General features: G+C 44.9%; 1 protein-coding gene across 1 annotated transcript in view; it reads right to left on the bottom strand.

The window, feature by feature from the left end:
- Positions 1-18139, bottom strand: part of MAN1A1 (mannosidase alpha class 1A member 1) — a 134728-nt gene extending 116589 nt beyond the window's left edge. The window contains exon 1 of the mRNA XM_054174003.1: positions 17424-18139. Within this exon, the coding sequence (XP_054029978.1) occupies positions 17424-18029 (606 nt within the window). The 5' untranslated portion in view covers positions 18030-18139. The remainder of the gene's footprint in view (positions 1-17423) is intronic.
- Positions 18140-21767: the final 3628 nt, after the last annotated feature.

The raw sequence follows: 21767 nt of genomic DNA, 5'->3' as shown, positions 1-21767 counted from the left end.
CTAGTGCTGTAATCAGACTGCAAACTAAACCCAAGGGAGTGTCAAGCAGAATGGAAGCAGAAGGGTCTGCAGGAGATGCACACATCCATAATACATCTGCATTTGGCGTTTCCTGACACCATTAAATAGACTCAGCTTCAAAAGTTACAGGCCTCCAAAACACATGCCCTGAAATTTTTGTTTAATATTTACAGTCTGGTGGCATTTTCATTGACTTTAGGAGAAATTCCTTGCTGCCTGCATTTTTGAGAAGAGCAGTCCCTGTGGAATAGCATTCACCTTGTTTGAAACTGACAGGTACTGCCATAATGAAAGGACACACTCCTCCACTGCAGTGCCCTCATTCTTAGTTGTTTCCATTCTCAGTACTGAAGAAGGGGTATTATAATGCTTTAAGAAAGCATTAAATAAAGCCAGTTTCATGTCATCACATCACAGGTATTCTTACAAGGTATCCAGTGCCAGAGTTTAAACCCTCAGCCCAGCTGGAGTGATCTGCTGATAATGCATACATTAATATTCTTCTGGGGAGCAAACTACTGTAACCCATTTGTTCACACAAGGATAGTTTTACCAGATCAAAGTGAACTATAGCTTTCATTACCGTGGCTTTCATCCACATCATAAAGCAAATAAAGGAATAGATGTTCATCATATGACCAAAGCTTCAAGAAAAAGAACAAATGTTCTACAACCTGCCCTCGCTTCCAGAAACATTTGGCCCCATGCAGTTCAAAAGGCACCAATTGCATATATATCTCTTCTATGATCAATGCCAGCACTGGCACTCTGCCTTTCACGGAGAGAATTGTTCAGCAGCAAGGTGTGTGCCAAAAAACCACCGGGGTTTTGGTGAATTATCTCCAGCTTTGATTTGGCAGAGTCATGGCTGGTTAGATTTTTAAGCTTACTGACAAAAGGCAAGGAAGAATGAGAGGAACGTGGGTTTGTGCTGATTTGGGAAGAGTGGTTGACTGTAAAGATCTTCAAAGGTTATGAAGATGTAAAAATCTGGGGTTTCTCCCAATACCTATTACATTCAGTATTTATCTAGAGAAACAGACTCAAACAGGCTTACAAATAGATGTTGAAAGAAATTAAAATTCTGCTAGAAAAGAAACCACGAAATATATCTAAGTTCACAGGGAGGTACTACTGAGGTCATTGCTGCTTCAGTAAGACTAACCAGATCACAGAAGCTGGGGAGCATGAATGAAACTGTGTGATGTTCCAAAGTGAGAGGGATTAACTACGTGGATTAATGGTACAAATTACAACAGAATAGAACAAACCAGGTTGGAAGAGACCTTCAAGATCATCGCATCCAACCTATCAACCAATCCAACCCACCTAATCAATTAAACCATGGCACCAAGCACCCCATCAAGTCTCCTCCTGAACAGCACAGAGTAGAACAGAAGAGAATAGAACAGAATAAACCAGGTTGGAAAAGACCTTTGAGATCATCGAGTCCAACCTATCATCCAACACTATCTAACTAAACCATGGCACCAAGCACCCCAAATTCTTTCTATAAAGACCAGATTGAGAACTGCTGATTAGAACTTTCATCAAGCTATAAAACAGTGAAAAAAATTTTGAAACATCTTGTGACTTTCAAAGCACATGCTGTTCTTATCCAAAGAGGTCTGTATTTAATTAGTAGTAGCAACACTTCTGAGAATCAAAAACATTTCTCTCCAGCAGCCCAAAGGGCACAAGGTAAAATATATGAGTAATAAAACATTTTATCAGACTCCACATGACAGTCACTAGTACACCTTCATACACAGCTATACAGTTAAGTTTCAAGAACTACTTTTCACTATTCAAAATGCTAAACAGTTCCTCCCTCCTCACCAGCCAACACAAGGGCCTTCCCCAGGTTTCAGTCCCTTATACATTGCAGAAGGGCTGTGAATCATTTATGCTCATTACAGCAAGAACAAACACAAATAGAAAACTGGGCTCCAATCCTACCTGAAGATATGTTTTAAAAGATGGCAACATTTATAGCATGGCTCTACTTCTCTGGCAATAATTCCACACAGAATCACCAAGGCTGGAAGAGACCTCAAAGATCATCAAGTCCAACCTGTCACCACAGACCTCATGACTACGTTAAGGAATGAGTTTTTTCTTTGTTGGTGTTGGGTTTCTTTCCTTTCTTCTCATTAACATACAGATGTGTTTATATATACATACATACACACAAAACTTCTTCCACTTCATTGCAAACACTCTTTTATCTATGAGTTTCTTGGGTAAAAACATGGGACAGCTGTGGTGTTCTCAGTTAATAGTATTCAAAGCAAAGTTTCCTTCCCATGCTTTCACTGTTCCTTGTCCCATTAGCAAACTCAATTTCTCTCCTCCATAGATCTTCATAGAATTCAGGCAAGTCCTTAACTATTTTAAGGAAAAGATGCAAGTTGAAACTGGAGTGTGGGTTTTGTTGGGTTTGTTTGGTTTTTCTTTTTTTGTTTTGCAGTGGGGTTTTGTTTGCTTGGGGCTTTTTTGGGTTTCATTTCAGGGTTTGGTGGTGGTGATTATTTTCTTTTTTTGGCTTTTCTCTTTGTGGCTTTTATTCTGCTTGGGGTTTTTGGTTGGTTGGTTTGTTTGTGGGGTTTTTTTTTTGAGGGGGAGCCTGGCAATAGTGGAAAAGATCACACAAACCCAATTGCCCATTGTTTTGATTACAGCACTTACACCACCACCCAGGATGTCTCCCACAAACAGCCTGTTTGAAACTGGATATTAGAGCACAGCAAGAACATGCAAGAGAAATTATGAATAAATGATTTTCCTTCCAATTATAGAACATTCACAGCTCGTTTTACAGCCTGCAGAAGTTTCCCACATTACACAGGACTAATGGCAATGTGCAGTTATCAAGTACAAGCAAATGGCTGTTGGTGATGTTGCAGTAAAACCAGCCGCAGAGCTCTCAGGTAAATGCTTCTCCATGTGGACATAAGGTAAGGCTGGCAAAACAGACACTAGATGGGTTTGACACTGAGGTAGTAGATCACATCCCCATTAATTTGCACTGCAGTGCTCACAAGAACACAGAGGACTTTTAAAGATGTTTTAGAGACCTGCCTTTGGCATCAGCAGCTGGCCTAGTTCCTTCATCAGAAAATAAAACAGAACTTATTTTTCAAACTGTGCAATGAATCTGAAGTGGGTAAGAATCCTCATGGCAAATAATGAATAAAATAATTATCACAAAAATACTGTGTTCAAACAGAAGGCAAGGAAAAAAACCCACCATAAAATACCACCACAGAACATAGTAATGGGTAATTAGCACACTAAGAAGCTACTATAAAGTGACTCTGAAATGAACATATGTAAAATGTTGCAGTCTAGTAGTAAGCGTTTAAAATAGCCTTGTTCTAAGCTCTCATGATCAAGACTACAGCTAACAAAAAATGTGGGGTTTTTCCAAGACCTTGCACATACAGATTCACAGATTGCATTGTGTTGGAAGGGACCATCAAAGGTCATCTTGTCCAAACCTTCCTGCAGTCAGCAGGGAAACCAAATAGATCAGGCTGCCCAGGGCCACAGCAAGTCTGATCTTGAATGATCAGAAGACCATTCATCTAAGGTTTCTTTTCATATAGAGAAGATCCAAGCAGTCCTTCTTTACATCAGAAAATGAAATGCTGCATTTTTACTTCAAGTCTCAGATCAAAAATGTAAAAGATGCAGCTACTGGTCATGCTTTGGATTGCTAAACAAGATGCAAACCAACTTACTTTCTTGGTGAAATGAAACACCCATCCACAGACTTAGAAAATGTAAAGAGAAAAATGCTAATGAAATCCAAACCCAGTCTGATCCCTTTCTGAAACTCAGAAGCCCTCTCCTCAAACTCATTCCCATCAACAGTACTCAGTTTTTACAGCTACCTTTCCACACACTTCAGCTGTCAAATGCAAACTATAGGCACAGTGTTCCCACAACAAAGGATCATAAAGCTAAGCAAGGAGGAGGTTATACATCCCCTACTATAGCTGGAAAGAGCTTTGCTACTCATGCCACAAAATCACAGTAGGCATATTAAACTGAAGGGATGCTCATGTGCTGCTACAACACTTGAAACCTACCCTTTTAGAAGCAACTACTGAGTTTGGACTCTGAGCATGAGGCTATATTAAGAAATAATTCCTTTTAAAAAACATGCTTGTGTAAAGCCAGACCTCTTTGAGATGTCAAAAGTGACAGAAAATCAAATGCTGAAGAGTTGGACTCTCATGAATTGGCAGTGCAGTGCAATAGTACAACCCTCTTGTAAAAACATTTACAGTGCCTGCTGTAAACCATGGAAAAGTCAAAGAAAACAGATGGAAATTTAATCAAAGCCAACAACTTTAAGCTAGTGATTAGGCCTTTAAGAATCATAGAATGCATTGGGTTGGAAGGCACCTTTAAAGGTCTTCTAGTCCAACCGACCCTGCAGTAAGCAGGGACATCCCCAACTACATCAGGTGGCTCAGAGCCCCATCAAGCCTGACCTTGAAAGTCTCCAGGGATGTGGCCTCCACCACCTAGCTGGGCAATCTGTTCCAATCTTCCACCACTCTCATAGCCAAGAACTTCTTCCTCATGTCCAATCTAAATCTACCCTGCTTCAGTTTCAAACCACTCCCACTTGTCCCTGTGCTACATGCCCTTGTAAGTATTCCCTCTCCAGCTTTCTTGTTGGTCCCACTCAGGTACTGAAAGGCTGCTGTAAGGTCTCCCAGGATAAGAAAACTAGTGATGAAGGCCATGAAAAAGCTCAAGCACCTGGGGTCTTTTTTTCACTTTGGTCTTTACCAGCAAGGCACATCTATGGGGCTTAAGTGGCAAGAGCCTGAGGAAAGGTGTCAGATAAGTGAAGAACAAGCTAGGAACAGTGCACTTAAGCAAAATGGACACACACATCAGATGAGATGCTTCTGACAGAGCTGAGGGATTTGGCTGATCTCATTACAAGGTCTCTCATCTTTGAAAGGCCATAGGAACCAAAGGAGGTCCCTGGTTACCAAGGCAAAAAAACCAAGGAGGAAGATCCAGGCAACTACAGGCTAGTCAGTCTTACTCCTAACCTTGGAGGGAAAATGGAGCAAATTCTCCTTGAATCTATTTCCAGGAATATGAAGGACAGAACCACCTTTGTGAACAGTGAGCACAGTTTCCCCAAAGGCAAAAAAAAAATGTGCTCAGCTAACCCAGTTACTTATTATGATGAAGCCACTGCATCTGTGGAGGAGGACAGAGCAGCAAACATCATTCACCTTGACATCAGCATGCTTTTGGACACTGTGCCCCTTAGCACTACAGCAGCCAGAAAGGCATGGATTAGATGTCTGCTAACAAAGCTGATGGAGAGCAGTGGCTGGACTGATAAGCTGAAGACAGCAGCAAACAGGTCAAAGTCTAGCTGGCAGCTAGCTACAAGTGACGTCTCTCTGGGGTTAACCTGTGTGACAGAGTAGAACACACCCTCACCAACTTCATGGGTAACACTAAACTCCAGCAGTCAAGAAGGTGGAGGGCAGAGGATCTAAACAAGCTGAGCCCACAGAACATAATGGGAACTTACAGGCTTGAAAACAGCTTCGCAACAAATCTGCTGGGGGTCCTGGTGAACAGCCTGTTGAACACATGTAAGCAAGGCCTCCTTGCTGTGATGAAGACTAACTGTACAGTGGGCTGCACTAGCAGGAGTGCTTGCTACTAATGGCAAGCAATTAACACTTTCTGTGTAGCATTCCTGATGCCTCACATGGGAAACCTGTTCTTTGTTTTCGGCTTCCTTGTACCAATTAGAGGTTAAAATCATAGTTTAAAAAATGGAGAACACTGGATACATGACAAGAGATAGATGGAGCTGGGTTTGCTTAGACTTGAGAAGGCTTGTTAATGACATAGTGGGTGCCCACAGAGAAAAGGTAACCAAGCTCTTTATGCTGCACAAAGAAAGGAGAAAAAGGTAGCAGTCACCAGCTGCAGCAAGAGAAATTCTAACTACATAAAACAATGATTTTAAAAATCTCAACAATGAGGGTCTTCAGACTGCAATATGTTTGTCCAGAGAGGCTGCACAATCTCCCTCCACAGAGATTTCCCACACTTGAGTGCACAAGACTCAGCAAGCTGACTGAATTTTGAAGTCAGCCCTGCTCCAGGGAAGAGATCAGGCGTCCGGAGGTCCAGCGTGAGTCTGAATCTCTCTCCTCAGTAACAAAATCCTATGGCAAGCAGAAGGCTGGGAGAAAGAGCAAACACAGGACGTACAGGGTCTCTGGTCTCCATAATACTTTCAGGTGATCAAGCTACATATGAAGTACTCTTTCCATGAAGTCTGAAAACTTTCTCCAGAGCATCTACTTCCTGGAAGGTTTACATTTATATAATAATAACAAAAAAAAAAACAAAACCCAAACTTGAGCAAAACTGATTATTGAAGTACAAGCAAGGTTTTTGCTCCATCATAATGTTCTGGATTTTGCTTGCAGCATTTTCAATGTAGATGACTATTTAAAAAAGCCAAACCAACAAACAAGCAAGCAAACAACCAAACCCCACAAGACAAACAACCCAAACCCCCTACCTATGATGCCTTTTACTTTTTTCAAGGTGCTTATTCAGATGAGAGCTTGCTCCCAACAAGGTACATCTTCAGATATGGACAACAGCATCTCTCATTGACTAACTGTATGACACCCCTGGCTCATGTGAAGCATATGTGGAGAGAGATACGAATAGATCTGTCTCAATATATGACTACAGCCAATTTTCTGTAAAGAAACTGCACAGAGACTTACAGGCTTTTCTTCCAAAAGGTCACTTCTTTAAATGCCCTGCTTGCTCTGTGCCATCACTCCAGCCCTTGACAAGATCACACATTTCTGGGAAGAGTCAGTTCAGGTTCAGTGCCATGCTTACTCTAGAGCTTTGCAGAATAAGACATAAAAATATCAGTCAACTTGCGGTTTGTCTTTACATGGCTGAGATTTTCCCGTGGTGATTCTTCAGACCATCTCACCAGAACAAAGAAAGCAGCAGCATGCAGCTTTGAAGTATTGTGACTGTTTAAATACGAAATGTGTATAACTCTTTCTGCTCTCTAAATAGTAATTAGGTTTTCTGTTGCGTAGCGGGGGCTGGGGGCAGCAATCCATCACTGCAAACGATTACCATCTATTTTTCTTCTTTAATCTCTGAAGAATCTAGTAATACTACCTAGGTTCAACACAAAACTCAAAGTGCAATTCTCGACATCACAGATGGGTGGAGAACTCTAACCACAGTAACAAGCAGCACATTTTCCTACAGACCGTAGCATGGGCAAAGCTTTATCTTAAGCATCACCACTCAGTGCACCAACAGATGTCAGTGCTCAAAGGCAGTGAGAAAACTGACAGTGGAGTTAAAGACTGGGGCTGCATCTGCGTGTAGCAGTGAAGAGTAAAATTACTATTTCCTTAAGCACTACACTTGGAAAGCAAAATGGGTTTTAGCTTGGTATTCTTTTACATGAGCTACTTCCTATTTCTTTGGAAGAAAGCAGTGTTTGAACAAAAGACATTTCAAAAGGCACAGGGGTGTTTATTATGCAGTGGACTAAGCAAAAGAAAAATATGCAGATACTTTAAAAAAAAAAATAGCCTCACAGTGGTCTGAATACTAATTAAAGAAGCAAGCCACACTGATCTGATGCAGTTCTACTGCAACCTTGTAAAAGCACATACTGACTTTGAATAAATAACTGAAAAAGTAGGTTTATTGTTGCCAAGCAATAAGATCACCCCCTACACAAGTCAGATGATGTAAAAAAAGTATCAGACATTCCTCCCTTTTGACTTTACTCAGATAAACAATAGACAGTACTGCCCCTAGCCTAGATGTCAGCAATAGCTGGCTTCACATGAGAAGTGCAAAGCTGCATGCTTTCACATTAAAACTGCAATTCCTCTTTCTGCCCAGCATCAGAAAAAAAAAAAAAAAAAAAAGAGGAAAGTTTATTCTTCCAAACTAATTTTTGAGGTGTGCACAGGAAGTCTTGTAACAGCCAGACGTTCCACAGACATCAGCTCACGCACGGAGCAGAACCATTTTGGGTCTTTGCCCAATGCTGTCAACCATCTCTTCAGTTCTTCATGTATTTTTTTAACCTTATTGGAGATTTGCATTCAAAAAAAAAAAAAAAAAGAAAAAAAAAAGGGACCAAGTTTCTCAGAAGCCAGACTTGCATTCACTTGCTTTATTCCCAAGCCAATTTAAAAGCCAAGGTACAACATAGTTTCCAAGAGGGAGTGGGAGGACAAATGAAAGTAGATTTTACTCTTGTAGTTACCTTTGCATAAGAGACTGCATATCTCACTGTTCCCACAAGGGCTATGAATGTTTAACAGTTGTAAGAATGTAACAGCAGGTTATGTGCTCATCCAATCTGTTTGAAAAGCTTTTAAAATTAGAGGCATCAGAATGAGCAATACCTGTTTTCTTCATAAACACCAGCTATAAAATCCAATCAGTTTACTGCAGAGAGTTATAGCAAGTTGTCATATTATTTCATGCAAGCACTTCTTCGTTACAACAGAGTTCAAACTGAAGATTTCAAGATGCAAGAAAGGCAAACTGGGAGTTTTACTGCCCCTGCTTGCCTTCCTTCAGAACAGCACTGGACCAGCGCATTTGATTTCAAGCATTGCTTAAAACCCCTACAGCTAGTGACCTAAACTTATAATCAGGGAGACGGGTTTAGCCTCCCTCTGTAAATAAACACTATGGTTAGCATCAGTTTAGTGGCAAACCACAGCTGCCCATGAACTGGACTCCAAACTCCAGGTTTGAGCTGGAGCTGACATGCCCATGCTAGAGACCTGCAGCATAGGAAGGAGTGAAGACAGCCTTCCCCCAACACACAGCAACCAAACAGGACCCAGGTCATCAAGCTCTGCTCTTGAACCTGTTGCATCATCCAAACCTGTGCAACTCACTAGATCCTCCTGACCCCTGGAGAAAAAAAAAAGAAAAAAATCAAACTGCTTCCTCACAATGGTTAAGTCTTTTGGACTCTGAAGGTGAGGCTGATGAGCACTGCAGTACAACAGCAGCTTAACCACAACTCTGTAAAACGTTTCATTTCAGCTGGTTTGGGCAAGCACAAGCTTTACTATTCTCACCAATTATGTTTTCATGACAGACTTGCAGATCTGATTATAGCAAGTCATGAAAAAGAATAAAACAGATGCTTCTTAGAACTGTGCACACATTCTTGGTATGACATGCTTAAAAAAAATATACTAAGCAAAAACCAAAAGCAAACAAAAAACCTCAAACAAACAAACACAAACCAATCAAGCTTTGTGGAGAAAGAAGATTTTCATGCAAGAGGATAAAACAGCAGCTGGTGCACCAACATATTGCTTAACTTATAGGCCCACCTAAACAATTCTTTTCTTCATTTGTGATGTGACAGTTATGGAGATAACTTAGAATTAGACTACAAAATCATTCAAAAGCAGGCTTTACACAGAGGCACGTCAAAAAAAGCAGACAACACGTGTTTCATTTTCTCTGTACCATCTCAGGTGGCAGTTTATGGCCAGAGAAGTGCTGGCACGTTAGCAAACACTGAATCAAAACGACCTTCCTGAAGTCTTGCTCTTATTCTGACAAATAAGACAGCACATGTACTATTTGTAAATAAAGGAAGTACTTGTAAGATGTTGTATTGAAGATGAAAACCACAGAAATTTACATCTGTGCTGGCTCCCAAACCACAAAAAAACCAACCAACCAAACAGCAAGTTAGGAACTGTTGAGTGATGTTATTGTAGTATGTCTCAGATAGCTTTAAGAAAAAGTCTGTCCACCCAAGAGTCACAAGTGCTGCTGTAATGATGTTTACTCTCCACGAGAAGTGCTGTCTCCTCTCTGTCCATGATTTCCTCTTCATATTCCTGTGTTTTCACTAACATTCAACAGAGCTATCAAAGCCTGGCTGCCTACCACTGTTAACTTGCCTCCTGAATGAGGTAAGACATTTTTTTGGCCTTAATGGCCTACATTTTAAACAGGTGGAATTTTTTTCCTGCTTCAGTTTGCCACAGCACAGAACCACAGCCTTCAGCATCTGTACTCATCAACATTACAATGTACTCCATTTCTTCATGCTAAATCGCTGCCATAAGCTGCTATACTAACATGGAATACGAAATCATCACCATGAGAATACAACTTCTGCCAAAATGCAGGAGACATTCCAGTTTAAGCTTTACTTCATGCCTTCACATCACCTTATTTAGCTTTCACCAAAAAAAAGAGGAGTCTTGTGGGTTTGGAGTTTACATTTTGCCTTTACATAAAATGTGCACGTGGGGTTTCAGTTAAAGAATTCGTCATGTGCTTGGTGCTTTTGTGAAAGCCAGATGTTTTCCACAGAACATTTAAACCCTTTTCATTTCCCCCACAACTCTGAGGATTCAGTTAGTCATACAGAGCATTCAGTTAGTTATACAGAGCATTCAGTCACTTTTGGTAAACTTACTTGTTGAGAACGCAGACCAAATCCCAACATATGAAAATGAAATAACCTTCTTAGCTCACAGAAAACAGGTGTAAGGCTGAAAAACAGGAGAATATCCTATTGCAGTCAACACAAGGAGATATCCCTCTATCTCACAAGACATTCAAATCAGACAGGCATTTGCCTATGTGACAGAAACTTCAAGACATTTGACTGCAAAGAGGCTGCCAGGTCATCTGTTTTCTGAAAAAAAGCAAAGAACCAAAAGAAACCCAAACAAAGCCTATCCCCTGAAAACAAAACCAACAAGGGGAAAAAAAAAAACACCAAAAACCACACCAAAAAAAAAAAAGGCTATCTGAGGCAACTGTCTGAAATAATGTCCTCCTCCCTAAAAAGACCCTAAGAGCTCCCAGCAGCAAGAATATTGATTTGCAAGGGTATAACCTATTTCATGTCTGGTGGACAAAAAGATGCCTTGGTGCCATTCTCCTCCACTTTGTCCTCCCTTCAAATTCATTGGCTTAGTGAGGTTCCACTGATCCCACTGTGCTCAGACCCCCTCATCCCCCAAGAGTCACTTTGGCTCCCTACCCCACCAGGGCATGAACAAGGCAAAAGTGGGCATAACTGTCTGGTTGGCAGGTTGAAATGGCTCTGCATAGGGTCTGCCAAGTGACAGAGCCAAGGTGTTGCTTAATAGAGTCACTGGATCAGACTCTTTCTAATTCAGCTGAAGCTGCTCTTCATTTTGTAGTGCCATTATCCCTACACAAATAATGTAACTTACTGGATTTTGACATTTTAGATGCCATAAGGTAAGTTCTGCCACATTCAGATGCCACTTTGCAAAGCACAAACCTCCCAACAAACCCCAGGGAAAAATCTACAAGCCCTATGAGGATGTCCTTAACTTATGGGTATAAGGTACCTACCTACCCATCCTATTTGATTCCCTGTATTAAGGCACTTAAGTCACCTTCTTGGTGTCTTTTGTAAGCCCATTAAAAAAAAAGAAGATAAAAAAAATAGGTAAGAACTACAATAAAGACTACCTATCAGGAAGGAAGGGGCACTGCAAAGCACTCAAAAAGAACTTGCAGATACAAAACCACTGGAGATTACACAGAGATAAATAAAGCTTTCAGGGAAAATAAAAAGAACACAAGATTGATTTCAAACTCTTTGGACAAACTGAATGATGGCTACAAGATGTTAGCAATAAGGTCATAAAGCACTTAAAGAAACCCTCTTTCAAAACACATTGCATCATCAGCATGTTGCCAGGAATCACCACACTGTTTACTCATTACACATCAAGTCCTTCCCTTTCAGTGTACCTTGTTCTTAAAGAGATGTATCATCAAGGAGCATGGCTTTTTCTGCCTGAAAACCAAACCACTCAATATTTCCACAGCTGCATTTTAACTCCTTCCCTCCTCCTCCTATGAAGGGCCCCACAACCTTCCTCCCAGTAAAAGCGCTCTGAACGTCAATCTACTTTAGCTGGGACTTCAGTAATTCCTGCCACTGTGTTTCTTTCCCCTTTTTCACTTCCAAGAAAAGGGAGTGGGAGGTAAAAGTCTCCTGAAGTGCAGCACTTCAGCCTGCTACAGAAAGTTATTACAGTAGATTGAACCTTTGCTCTGCAAATGTCACATTGCAGAGATTCAATTTTAACAGAGAAGCTAGGCCAGAAGATCAGATAGCAGCTCCTAAAACAAGGCAACCGAAAGACATTTCATACCTCTTTTATCCACACAGTACTGTTCCCTCACCACACACAGACAAAACTAGCATCAAGTCGGCCATCAACTCACCAATTTGGCACAAAACTATCCAGCTTCTTTGCTCTGGCAGTTTTCTGCTGGTTTAGTGAGCTGAAGCAGCTTACGGAGGGCTACAGTGATTCCACAAAGTACAGTGGGAAAAGACAGTCATAAGTGGTAAAGAGAGGCTTCCCTTCTTCTTTTGACAGCAACAAGTAATACTGACCTCACCTTATCTCACAAAAATCAGCGAAAGGAAATAAACCTCCTTCCAGCCTAGCACTGGATCTCGAATAGAATAGAATAGAACAGAATTAACCAGGTTGGAAAAGACCTTTGAGATCATCGAGTCCAACCTATCATCCAACACCATCTAATCAACTGAACCATGGCACCAAGCACCCCATCCAGTAGCAGCACCAGGATACCAGGCAGCAAGGAAACAAGTGGTGGAGGCATGCAGGAAGGCACAAGGGGCCAGCCAGCCTTCTTCAGACAAGAGTCACCTCCTATAATTTTGCCATCACTTCTTCTTGTTGGCAGAGTTCCAATTACACCCAAGCACTGCCGTATCAAGTGCATATTAGATCTCCGATTAGCTCTTTGTTTCCATGCTCTCAAGCTTTCTTTCCTTCAGATACTTCTGAAGTTCCCTGCAACATCACTGAGACTTCTTGCTTAGCACAACGACTGAAAACTGAACTGCATAAAAGCCACCCTAGAAAACAACTAAACAAACACAATGAATGCTGACAATTTAGGAAGCTCCTGAGTTCACACTGCCAATGCAATCTCAATTCCTTTCTTTACAGAGAGTGTGAAATAATCATCAGCTAGAGAGTCTGTTTTGCTGACTTGAGACCACTGCCCTGTGGAGCTCAAAGGACTAGTGCTCAGGAATGACCATAGAACCAGGGAATAAAATTCTTCTTTCCAGGCCTTCCACTGCATGACCTCAACACTGCCTGATCATTCTCTTAAGACATCGATTCCAGTTTACCAAGGAGGCTTTTATCCTGGAAACGTGTCCAAACAGCTCCCCACAACAACGTGCACAGCTTCCAACCTAGCTACCTTGTACAAGAACAGCACAGCTCCATTAGTATGGTGCTCCATCAGCACCAGTAGCTTGCTGTTCAGCAAGATTAATCAGCCTGGGCAGAGCACCACACTAATGTGATTATATTGCTTCTAGTACCCGAGGTAGCTCATTCATCGTTTCTGCATCGTTTTCTATTTCTTTCCTCCAAAATGAAGAGTTCAGTTTTTGCTCTTTCTTAATACCTAAATAATTAAATCTTTTTCTTTTCTTTCATTATTTTTTCCCCAGAGAGGAATTAAACTTGGAAAAGGTTCACCGTTTTATTTCCCTAATTGAAACACATCATATCTCCTGCCTCCATAGCCCGTCCCGCTATTGCCATCCTTTTCTAATTGCTTCTTTTCTTCATATCAAGCTGTCACCTTTTCCAAACTGCACTTGCAAGCCTTCCCTGGATATAAGAAGTAATGTTCAGCTACAATCACCAGTGACAGGATCATTTTAGTGGACAGAGTCATCACTGCTTTCCACTCTCCCTTTCTAACAGACAGGGGGACAGACATCCCAAGAAGTACTTGCTCAAAAGAGGGGTCACTTCTCAAATCACTAAGAGCAGGAATACAAACCACGACCTTCTCATTCAGAGTTTGGGGCTCCTATGAGGACACTGAAGCAAAGAACAGTGAGAGGTGTACAAGGTACCCAGACCCTGTCCCAGTCCATGGAGACATCAGCAAACATCAGTGGAACTGTCTGAAGAACTTGGGTTCTGAAAAACAAGTGTTCTGGTATGCCCAGCTATGGGCAGCTATGCTTCTTTGCTTGTGCCTTCCTAAAGCATATGGCATGAGGAAGACATGTAGGTAAAAGCAGGCAGCATTAGGTCAGTCAGTAAAAACTCAGCTGTTGCAAGCTGACAGTGGTTTTGCCAGAGGAAGTGCTGGGCAAACCCTTGCTGCCAGCAGTATTGCCAGATTCAGTTTAAATCTGCCTGGAACTCATCACCAGAAGAGAAGCCAAGGAATACTGCAGCCCCCCTTAGTTGGTCTTTGGCTCACATCCCTTACAGGCACACCTATACACAGCTCCTGTAGCTGTGACACAGTGGGACAGTTACCACATGGACCTTGAGAGCAGCCTTATTGTTCTGATGGAGCAGAAGGCAATGACAGCAAGAGCTCCACTTCTCCATGCTTCTGTAAGTCTTTACTCTCTCAATAAGCTCCTAGCACTTATTTTTCTAGTCAGATCACACCGTATTACTTTTGACTCTAAAAAAAAGTTCAAGAATCTTTATATTCCCACTTTTCAAAGTTTCATTAAAAGTGAATGCCAGTGAAAAAATGGTTAACATTTCCATAACAAAACTGTTAAGAAATGCTATAAAGTCACAGCATTTCATTGGTTTATGATCACAAACCATATAGTGCTGGCTAGACTTCTAAATGTTTCAGCTTTACATTTGCAACATTAAATGAATGGAACATCTCTAAGCTCTCTCCCTTCACAGCTTTATGTCAACATGTTGATGAGAGAGAGCTTTTTCAGAACAGAACTGAAGGGACAAACAACTTTGTTTTTTGACATTCTTTTCCCTTAAAGCAGCCTGCTTCCTTCTGTCAAAAATACCCACAGGCAGAGTTTTGAATTTTGAGGTCTAGGTATGTGGCCTACATCATACAACACAGATGCAAATTCCAGGCTCAAAAGAGTATGAAGGTAGAAAGGTTCTTCATGAAGAACCTCTAGGTACGAGGAGAGGAGCTTCAAGAGATAAGTGAAGTTTTTGTGCATGCACAGCATAGTACAAAAGTGCACACTATAAAAAGGTGCAATTTAAGACTGTTTCTAAAAATAGTACAGATTACAATTCCAGCTTTACAGTAAGGCAGCAATATGAAAAAGTAAACAAGAGCTTGCAAAGACAGAGAGAAAGCAACATAAAGCCCAACACACAAAACAATGAGAAGCAAATTAGCACAGAAAAGGAAACACTGGTTTACAGTCAATGTCAAAAAATAGAAGCATTCTTTAAGAAAGAAAAATCAACCCAGTTTGGTGCTGCCAACAATGCAAGAGCAATTAACTAAACACACTAAGGTCTCATACTGAATTGGGAGGAAAAGAAACTCAAAGAAATAATACATAGTCATTTGGAATTATACTGAGATATGAAAGAGAAATAAAGATCTGGAAACTAAGTGCAGTCCCTCTTTCATGTCCTCTGCTTACACAGTCAAAATTATGGGAGGCTTTGGTGGGGGAAGCGGGTTGAGGGGGATTACTGTTTTGTTGGTGGCTCCTATGCAGACATGAGGGGGGAAAAAAAAAGACTGATAGAATGGAAAGGGGAGAATTAAAATTGAAGATACTGAGGTATGTGTGTATGTACACACACACATATATATACAAACACAGAAATGCATGGGCACAAACACACGTGTATCCCTATGTAAGAAAAGATAGCTTGTACCAGTTGGCACAGAGCAGAACCAGCAAAAACAACCGTGCATTTAAGTTTCCCTCTGTATTTATGTTTTCCCTTCTCCCTCCTGCTTATTTACTTGTTGCAGTCTTCTATACTGCACAATTGTGTACATCAGGTCTGGAGCCTCATTACTTCTAATACTTCTACGTGGCAATTTTGCTTGTATTTCTAATCACTCTGTATTCCTCAGCAGGGCTGTGTGACTGAAATAGTAGACAGCAGAGTCTCTGCAAACTTAAAGATGTGGTCTGTACCATGCGCTCCTGAGAGTTTCTCCCTTCAAAACACTTCTGCAGTGGTGTTTACTGCTTACGACTACTGCACACTTTGCTAATACAGTTAAACCGAGGCAAAGACTCCAGAGCACAGAACACCACTTGAGATTTGTGAGGGCTTATTATTTGCTGCTCTGTGTGATGTCAGGGCTCACTTTTCAGACCTCTCTGTACAAACACACAATAAAAATAAATCAGTCCAAATATAGCTAATTATGTTTCACAAACAGAGAAATACTCGGTAGTTACAGTCTCACTCCTATCTCTTTTCCATTGTCACAGAACATGAAACACACTCTTCTAATTAATTCATAAACCCTAATCTCTGCAGGCAGCTGAAATTGTCAGTTCAATAAATAAAACAACCAGTAATGGAGGGAAGCCGAACTGTATTACCAAGGAAATTCTTCTGTCAGAGGACCCTGCCAAGCTCTGCTCATGACAGTCTTACATATGCCCAGTTTGGAGAATTTTTGTAAGGAAGGACTTGCAGACAGTCCCTGGACCAACCAAGCAGCACAAGGAAACCAGACAGTTGAGGGAATTTGTCAGAACACACCCAGCTTAGATGCCGTGCGGGTGGAAGCTACATTGACTGTATTTTGCCAGTTATCCTCAACTCTTGATGCAGCCGGTAGCACCCAACTGCACGAACTCGAGATCGATCGGACATCTCCGAAGCGCTGCACCAACGCTCGCACCCCGCACTGGAAACGCACCTGCTCGGCCAGCGTATAGCGCAAGCCCGTCCCTCGCTGCCAGCACCATGGGGAGTCCCATGCTCCCCGCCGGCTCCGCACCCGGGCTGCTCACTGCTCAGAGACAGTGTCCGAGCCCGGGATGCTCCCCCGGGTGCGCAGGCGGTTCGTGTCGCGATGGGGCTCCGGGGCATCGATTTTCCTCGCCGCTGGCCCGCAGCTGTCGCCCGGTCCCTGGCTCCCTCTGAGCTGCCTCGCAGCTCGCCGGAGCTTTGATTCCTCTCCAGGTGTCAATGCAACAGCTAGGGGAGCTCGGTAACGCTGAGGGGCGGTAGGCAGGCGCAGCCGGCAGTACCGGTCGCTCCGCGGCCGCGCAACAGCAGGGGAAGCACCGCTAGCTGCCACGGTGCAAGCCTGGGGCGACGACACCGACCTGCGCGGCCGCTGGCGAAGAAGGGAAGCCGTCGATATCCACAAAGACACCCTCCGGCAGAAGGGAGGAGGCAGGAGGGCTCGGAGCTCTCCCCACTATCCCGCCGCCAGCCCCGATGGCGACCTGTTGCCCAGCACGAGGGTGCCGAGGCGTATCTTGCGGAGAGAAACCGGCCGCTGCCACTCACCTCTTTGATTTTGGCCCTCTTCTGCCGGACGGCGGGGTCGGCGGGCTCCTGCCCCACGGCTCCGACGGGCTGGCGGAAGAGGCGCTGGGGCAAGCCGGGGGCCCCTGCCTCGTTCCTGCCGCGGGCGTCCTGCAGAAGTTTCTCCTTGTCCTGCCGGATATCCCTGCGGATCTCTTCGGGCTGCTTCTGCAGAGTCTCCTTGGCCTCCCGCAAAGCCCGTTCGTGGTCCGCACGGATCCGCTCCAGGCTGCCCGCCCCGCCCGCTGCCGCCGCTGCCGCCGCCGCCGCTCCTGCCGCCGGGCCACCCCCGGGCTGCGGAGGGGCGCGGGGCTGCCCGCCGGGCGGCGGCGGCGGCTGCAGGGCAGCCGAGTGGAAGAAGACGCCGCTGAGGAGCTTGGAGGAGTCGGGCAGGAAGAAGATGGCCCCAAAGCAGAGGGTGATGAAGGCGCTGAACACCAGCAGCAGCACGAACTTCTCCGTCAACCGGAACGCACCAGGGCCCGCCGCCTTCCTGCCGCCGCCGCCCGCGCTGCCGCTCGCGGGGCCGCCCAGAGCCCCCGGCCCCGCCGCGCTACCGAAGAGCGGCAGCAGGCTGGCGGCGGGCATGGCCCCCGCGCCGCCTCAGCTGAGCTCAGCGCAGCGCGTCCCGCTGCCGCCGAGCAGAGACCGGACCGCACCGCACTGGACGGCTTTGCTCCGCCGCTCCACTCCCCGCCTCGTCTGGGCTGGGCTGCAGAAAGTTTCCCCGAGCGGATGCAGCAACTTTTCCTCTCTCCACCGGCAGCGCTCAGCGACTGCGGGGCGGGCGCTGTCAGCTCCAGTCCATGCTGCCGGGCCGCCGCCGCGGGTGTCGCTTCCCGCTCCGCCCGCGCGGAACTGCCGGGCAGCCGGGGGCGGGGCGGGCCGGGGCGGGCCAGGGCCGCCGGCGGCCCAATGGTGGGGGAGGCGGGGCGCGGGCGGGGCGGGCCGCGGGTGCCGCCGAGCTGCCGCCCTCCCGTGCTGCCAGCGCCCCGTGGATCCCGGGGTTCTACGCCGGAGCGGGGCTTTCCCAGGCGCTGGCAGTGAGCGGGGCGCTGCGGTGGGCACAGACCGGTCCGAGGCAGAGGCTGCGGCCGCGTCCGCGTTGTCCCTGCGCGCCGCAGCAGCAGCAGCGGCGGCGGTGGCAGCGGCCCGAGACGGGCTGGCGCGCACCCGCGCACCCACGTGCACATACACACACGTGTGCGCGCGCACGGGAGCGCGCGGCGACACCAGGGAGGGCGGGAGGGGCGTGCCCTCGCGGCGGTCCACGCGCACGGGCAGGCGCGCACAAGGAGCCCGGCGCGCGCCTACCTGTGCCGCGCTGCCCGCCATCCCCTGGGTAGCCGGGGGATCACACAGCCGCTGCCACAGCCTCATTCCGGCCGGAAAAGGCCCTTCGGAACCCCCAGCCCAACCCTCCTGGAACTCTGCCCCGGTGCCCGCAGCCGCAGGCTGAGGAACCCAACTGCTCTGTGGTTCCGTTCTGTTTCTCCGCAGGTGAGAGGAGCTTCTTCCTCAAGGAGCCTACCTGTGGGGCTGTGAGAATTCGACTGTTCGTCCACGCTGGCGCAAATGAAACACCAGCGTGAGTGCTCGGGCACGAAGAGATGTGGTGGTTGTGATAGGTGATGGAACGGCTGCATCGCGCTCCCCATGCCTCCTGCCAGACGGAAAGTTTCCCCAAAAAAGCCTAAGATCCCGACTGGTTTTGGTGGTGGTGTTGCAAAGCAATGCAATGAACAGCGGGGGCGATGAGAAGCGGGGAAACGCGCTAAAACTCTCGGCCACTTTAAGTGGAAAAGGGAACCCAGCCAACGCCCAAAGGTTTATCTCCGACTCCTTAGGAACAGACTCGCAGCATACCCAGGCAGTCACGGCCGGTCAGCACCGCAAACAAAACGTTTCATCCGAAATGCGAACAACAGAATTAGGAAGAGACCCATGAGATAAGCTGTCCCCAGAAGTTAGAATGCTGAGGTTGGTTTGTTCGTGTACCAGTGCGACTTTCTTTCGCAAGGAAAAAAAAAACTAATCAACGGTAGAGGGAAGTGTGTGCTTCAGACAAGGGCAGGCAGAAGGCATTGCACAAGCTGTAGAGATGTGATTGTCAAAACGGGCTTGGCATGGACCTAATTCTGCTCCCAGTGGGATTAGAGGGAGTTTTACCATCGACTTAATAGGAATACAGTGAGGCTGCTGCCCAGTACTTTTCTAAATCCCATTCTTTAGAAGTTAGAATATGTAATAGATTAATTAAAACCAGGTTTAGAGAACACAGTTACACAGAAAAGTTGGACCAAGTCCTGCAAAACTCCCATAAGTACAGGGGGAAAATGCTTCTGTAAAATTTCAGTATGATGTGTGAAACCGAAGGATGAGGGCCCCAGTTTTGCATTCCGTGAAATCAATGATTTCCTTGAGCTTTTACTCTCTTTTTCTTTTCTTCTTTTCTTTTTTTTTTTTTTCCTCTCCTTTTATTCCCCCCACCCTGGGTGGCATTTCCCCACATTTAGATATGAAACCCTTCCTTAAACTAAACAATAAGCTCTTGGATTTTGACACACATTTCCCAGAAATGTGTAACACAGCCTGATAGCTGTGCCAAGATAAAACTGTTAAGGATTGAAGAATTCAGGCTGCTTGGAAAAGAAGATAAGGATCTATGCTGGCTTATTTTTTTTTATTATTTTTTATTTTTTAAAGCAACATTAGAAGTAGCAAGCACAGAGTTTAGCTCTTGAAAGACAGTTGACTACTGAAAAACTTCCTAAATGGTGAAATACTGCTCTCATCTTCAGCGAGCACATTCTGCTGCACTCACTGGGTATGTGGGCATATCATATTTTTCAGAGACTGCCCTTAAAACTCATCACTGCTTATGTGATACTACTTGTGTGCAGCAGGAATAGTGTGGTCAGCAGGAACAGGAAGGTCGTTCTCCCCCTGTACTCAGCACTGGTTAGGCCACACCTTGAGTCCTGTGTCCAGTTCTGGGCCCCTCAGTTTAGGAAGGAGGTTGACTTGCTGGAAGGTGTCCACAGAAGGGCAACAAAGCTGGGGAGGGGTTTGGAGCTCAAGCCCTGTGAGGAGAGGCTGAGGGAGCTGGGGTTGCTTAGCCTGGAGAAGAGGAGACTCAGGGGTGACCTCACTGCTCTCCACAACTGCCTGAAGGGAGGTTGTAGCCAGGTGGGGGTTGGTCTCTTCTCACAGGCAACCACCAACAGAACAAGAGGACACAGTCTCAAGCTGTGCCAGGGGAGGTTTAGGCTGAAGTTCTTCCCAGAAAGAGAGACTGTCCATTGGAATGGACTGCCCAGGGAGGTGGTAGAATCACCATCACTGGAGGTGTTTAGGAAGAGACTAGATGAGGTGCTTTGTGCCATGGTTTAGTTGATTAGATGGTGTTGGGTGATAGGTTGGACTCGATGATCTTGAAGATCTTTTCCAACCTGGTTAATTCCATTCTATTCTAATTTATTGCTGGAAGAAGTGCTGCCCTTCAGTATTCTGAGGGAATTCCTTAGGTTGTTTCTGCAGCACTTAAAAAATGGCTGCAAAGGTTGAAAACACCATCACATGGGGTTCTGCTCCTGTGTCTCATAAAATGAAGCCCACTGAACTCACCAGCCTCCTGCCGTCCTTTGCTCCCCATCCTAAGTGCTGGAAGTTAAATGTGAATCCACGGCAGGGGCTTCACCACCATTTTCGTCGCTGTCTTTGGGACAATCTGCCTATTTTCTGTGCACAAGGGAAGCTATGGCCAGTATTTCCTATACAAAGACAAATTGTTAAATTCTCTTGTCTCTGTGATGAGATATCATTCCAAAGACAATGATAATCTAGGCCCTAAAATGGAACTCATCCTCTGAACAGGATGCTAAATTTTCTATGCAGAGTATTCCTATTTTTAGGAGCTAATGTTAGGAAAACAAAGCCACGTGGTCAGCAGGACTGTTGATGCATGTAAAGTTGCTGGGGTACAGAGCTGTGCACAAGATAAGGGCGATGGAGATCAAAAAGGGAAAACTATCTCATGCCAATATTGTGCTACAAGTCCCTTGGGGTTTTGTCAACACTTTAGGCACAATGCAGACCTGTACAAGATATTATCAAAAACCAACCAAACAAGTAAAAAACCCCCAGGAAAATATGGGGAGCATCTCAGCCGAAAACTACCTCAAGTGCAAGTAGTAGAACCAAGGCTTATACATGCTCAGTTTTGACTGGCTAGATCCAACAGGCAGTACAGCTGTAAAGTGAAACCATGTTGATAGGTGCTTAAATAATGTCCAAAAATCCAAATCAAGCATGAAGAAATGAATC

Source organism: Dryobates pubescens, chromosome 28 (assembly GCF_014839835.1).
Source record: "Dryobates pubescens isolate bDryPub1 chromosome 28, bDryPub1.pri, whole genome shotgun sequence".
Classification (NCBI taxonomy): Eukaryota; Metazoa; Chordata; class Aves; order Piciformes; family Picidae; genus Dryobates; species Dryobates pubescens.
This window is presented reverse-complemented; position numbering and strand designations above follow the sequence as displayed.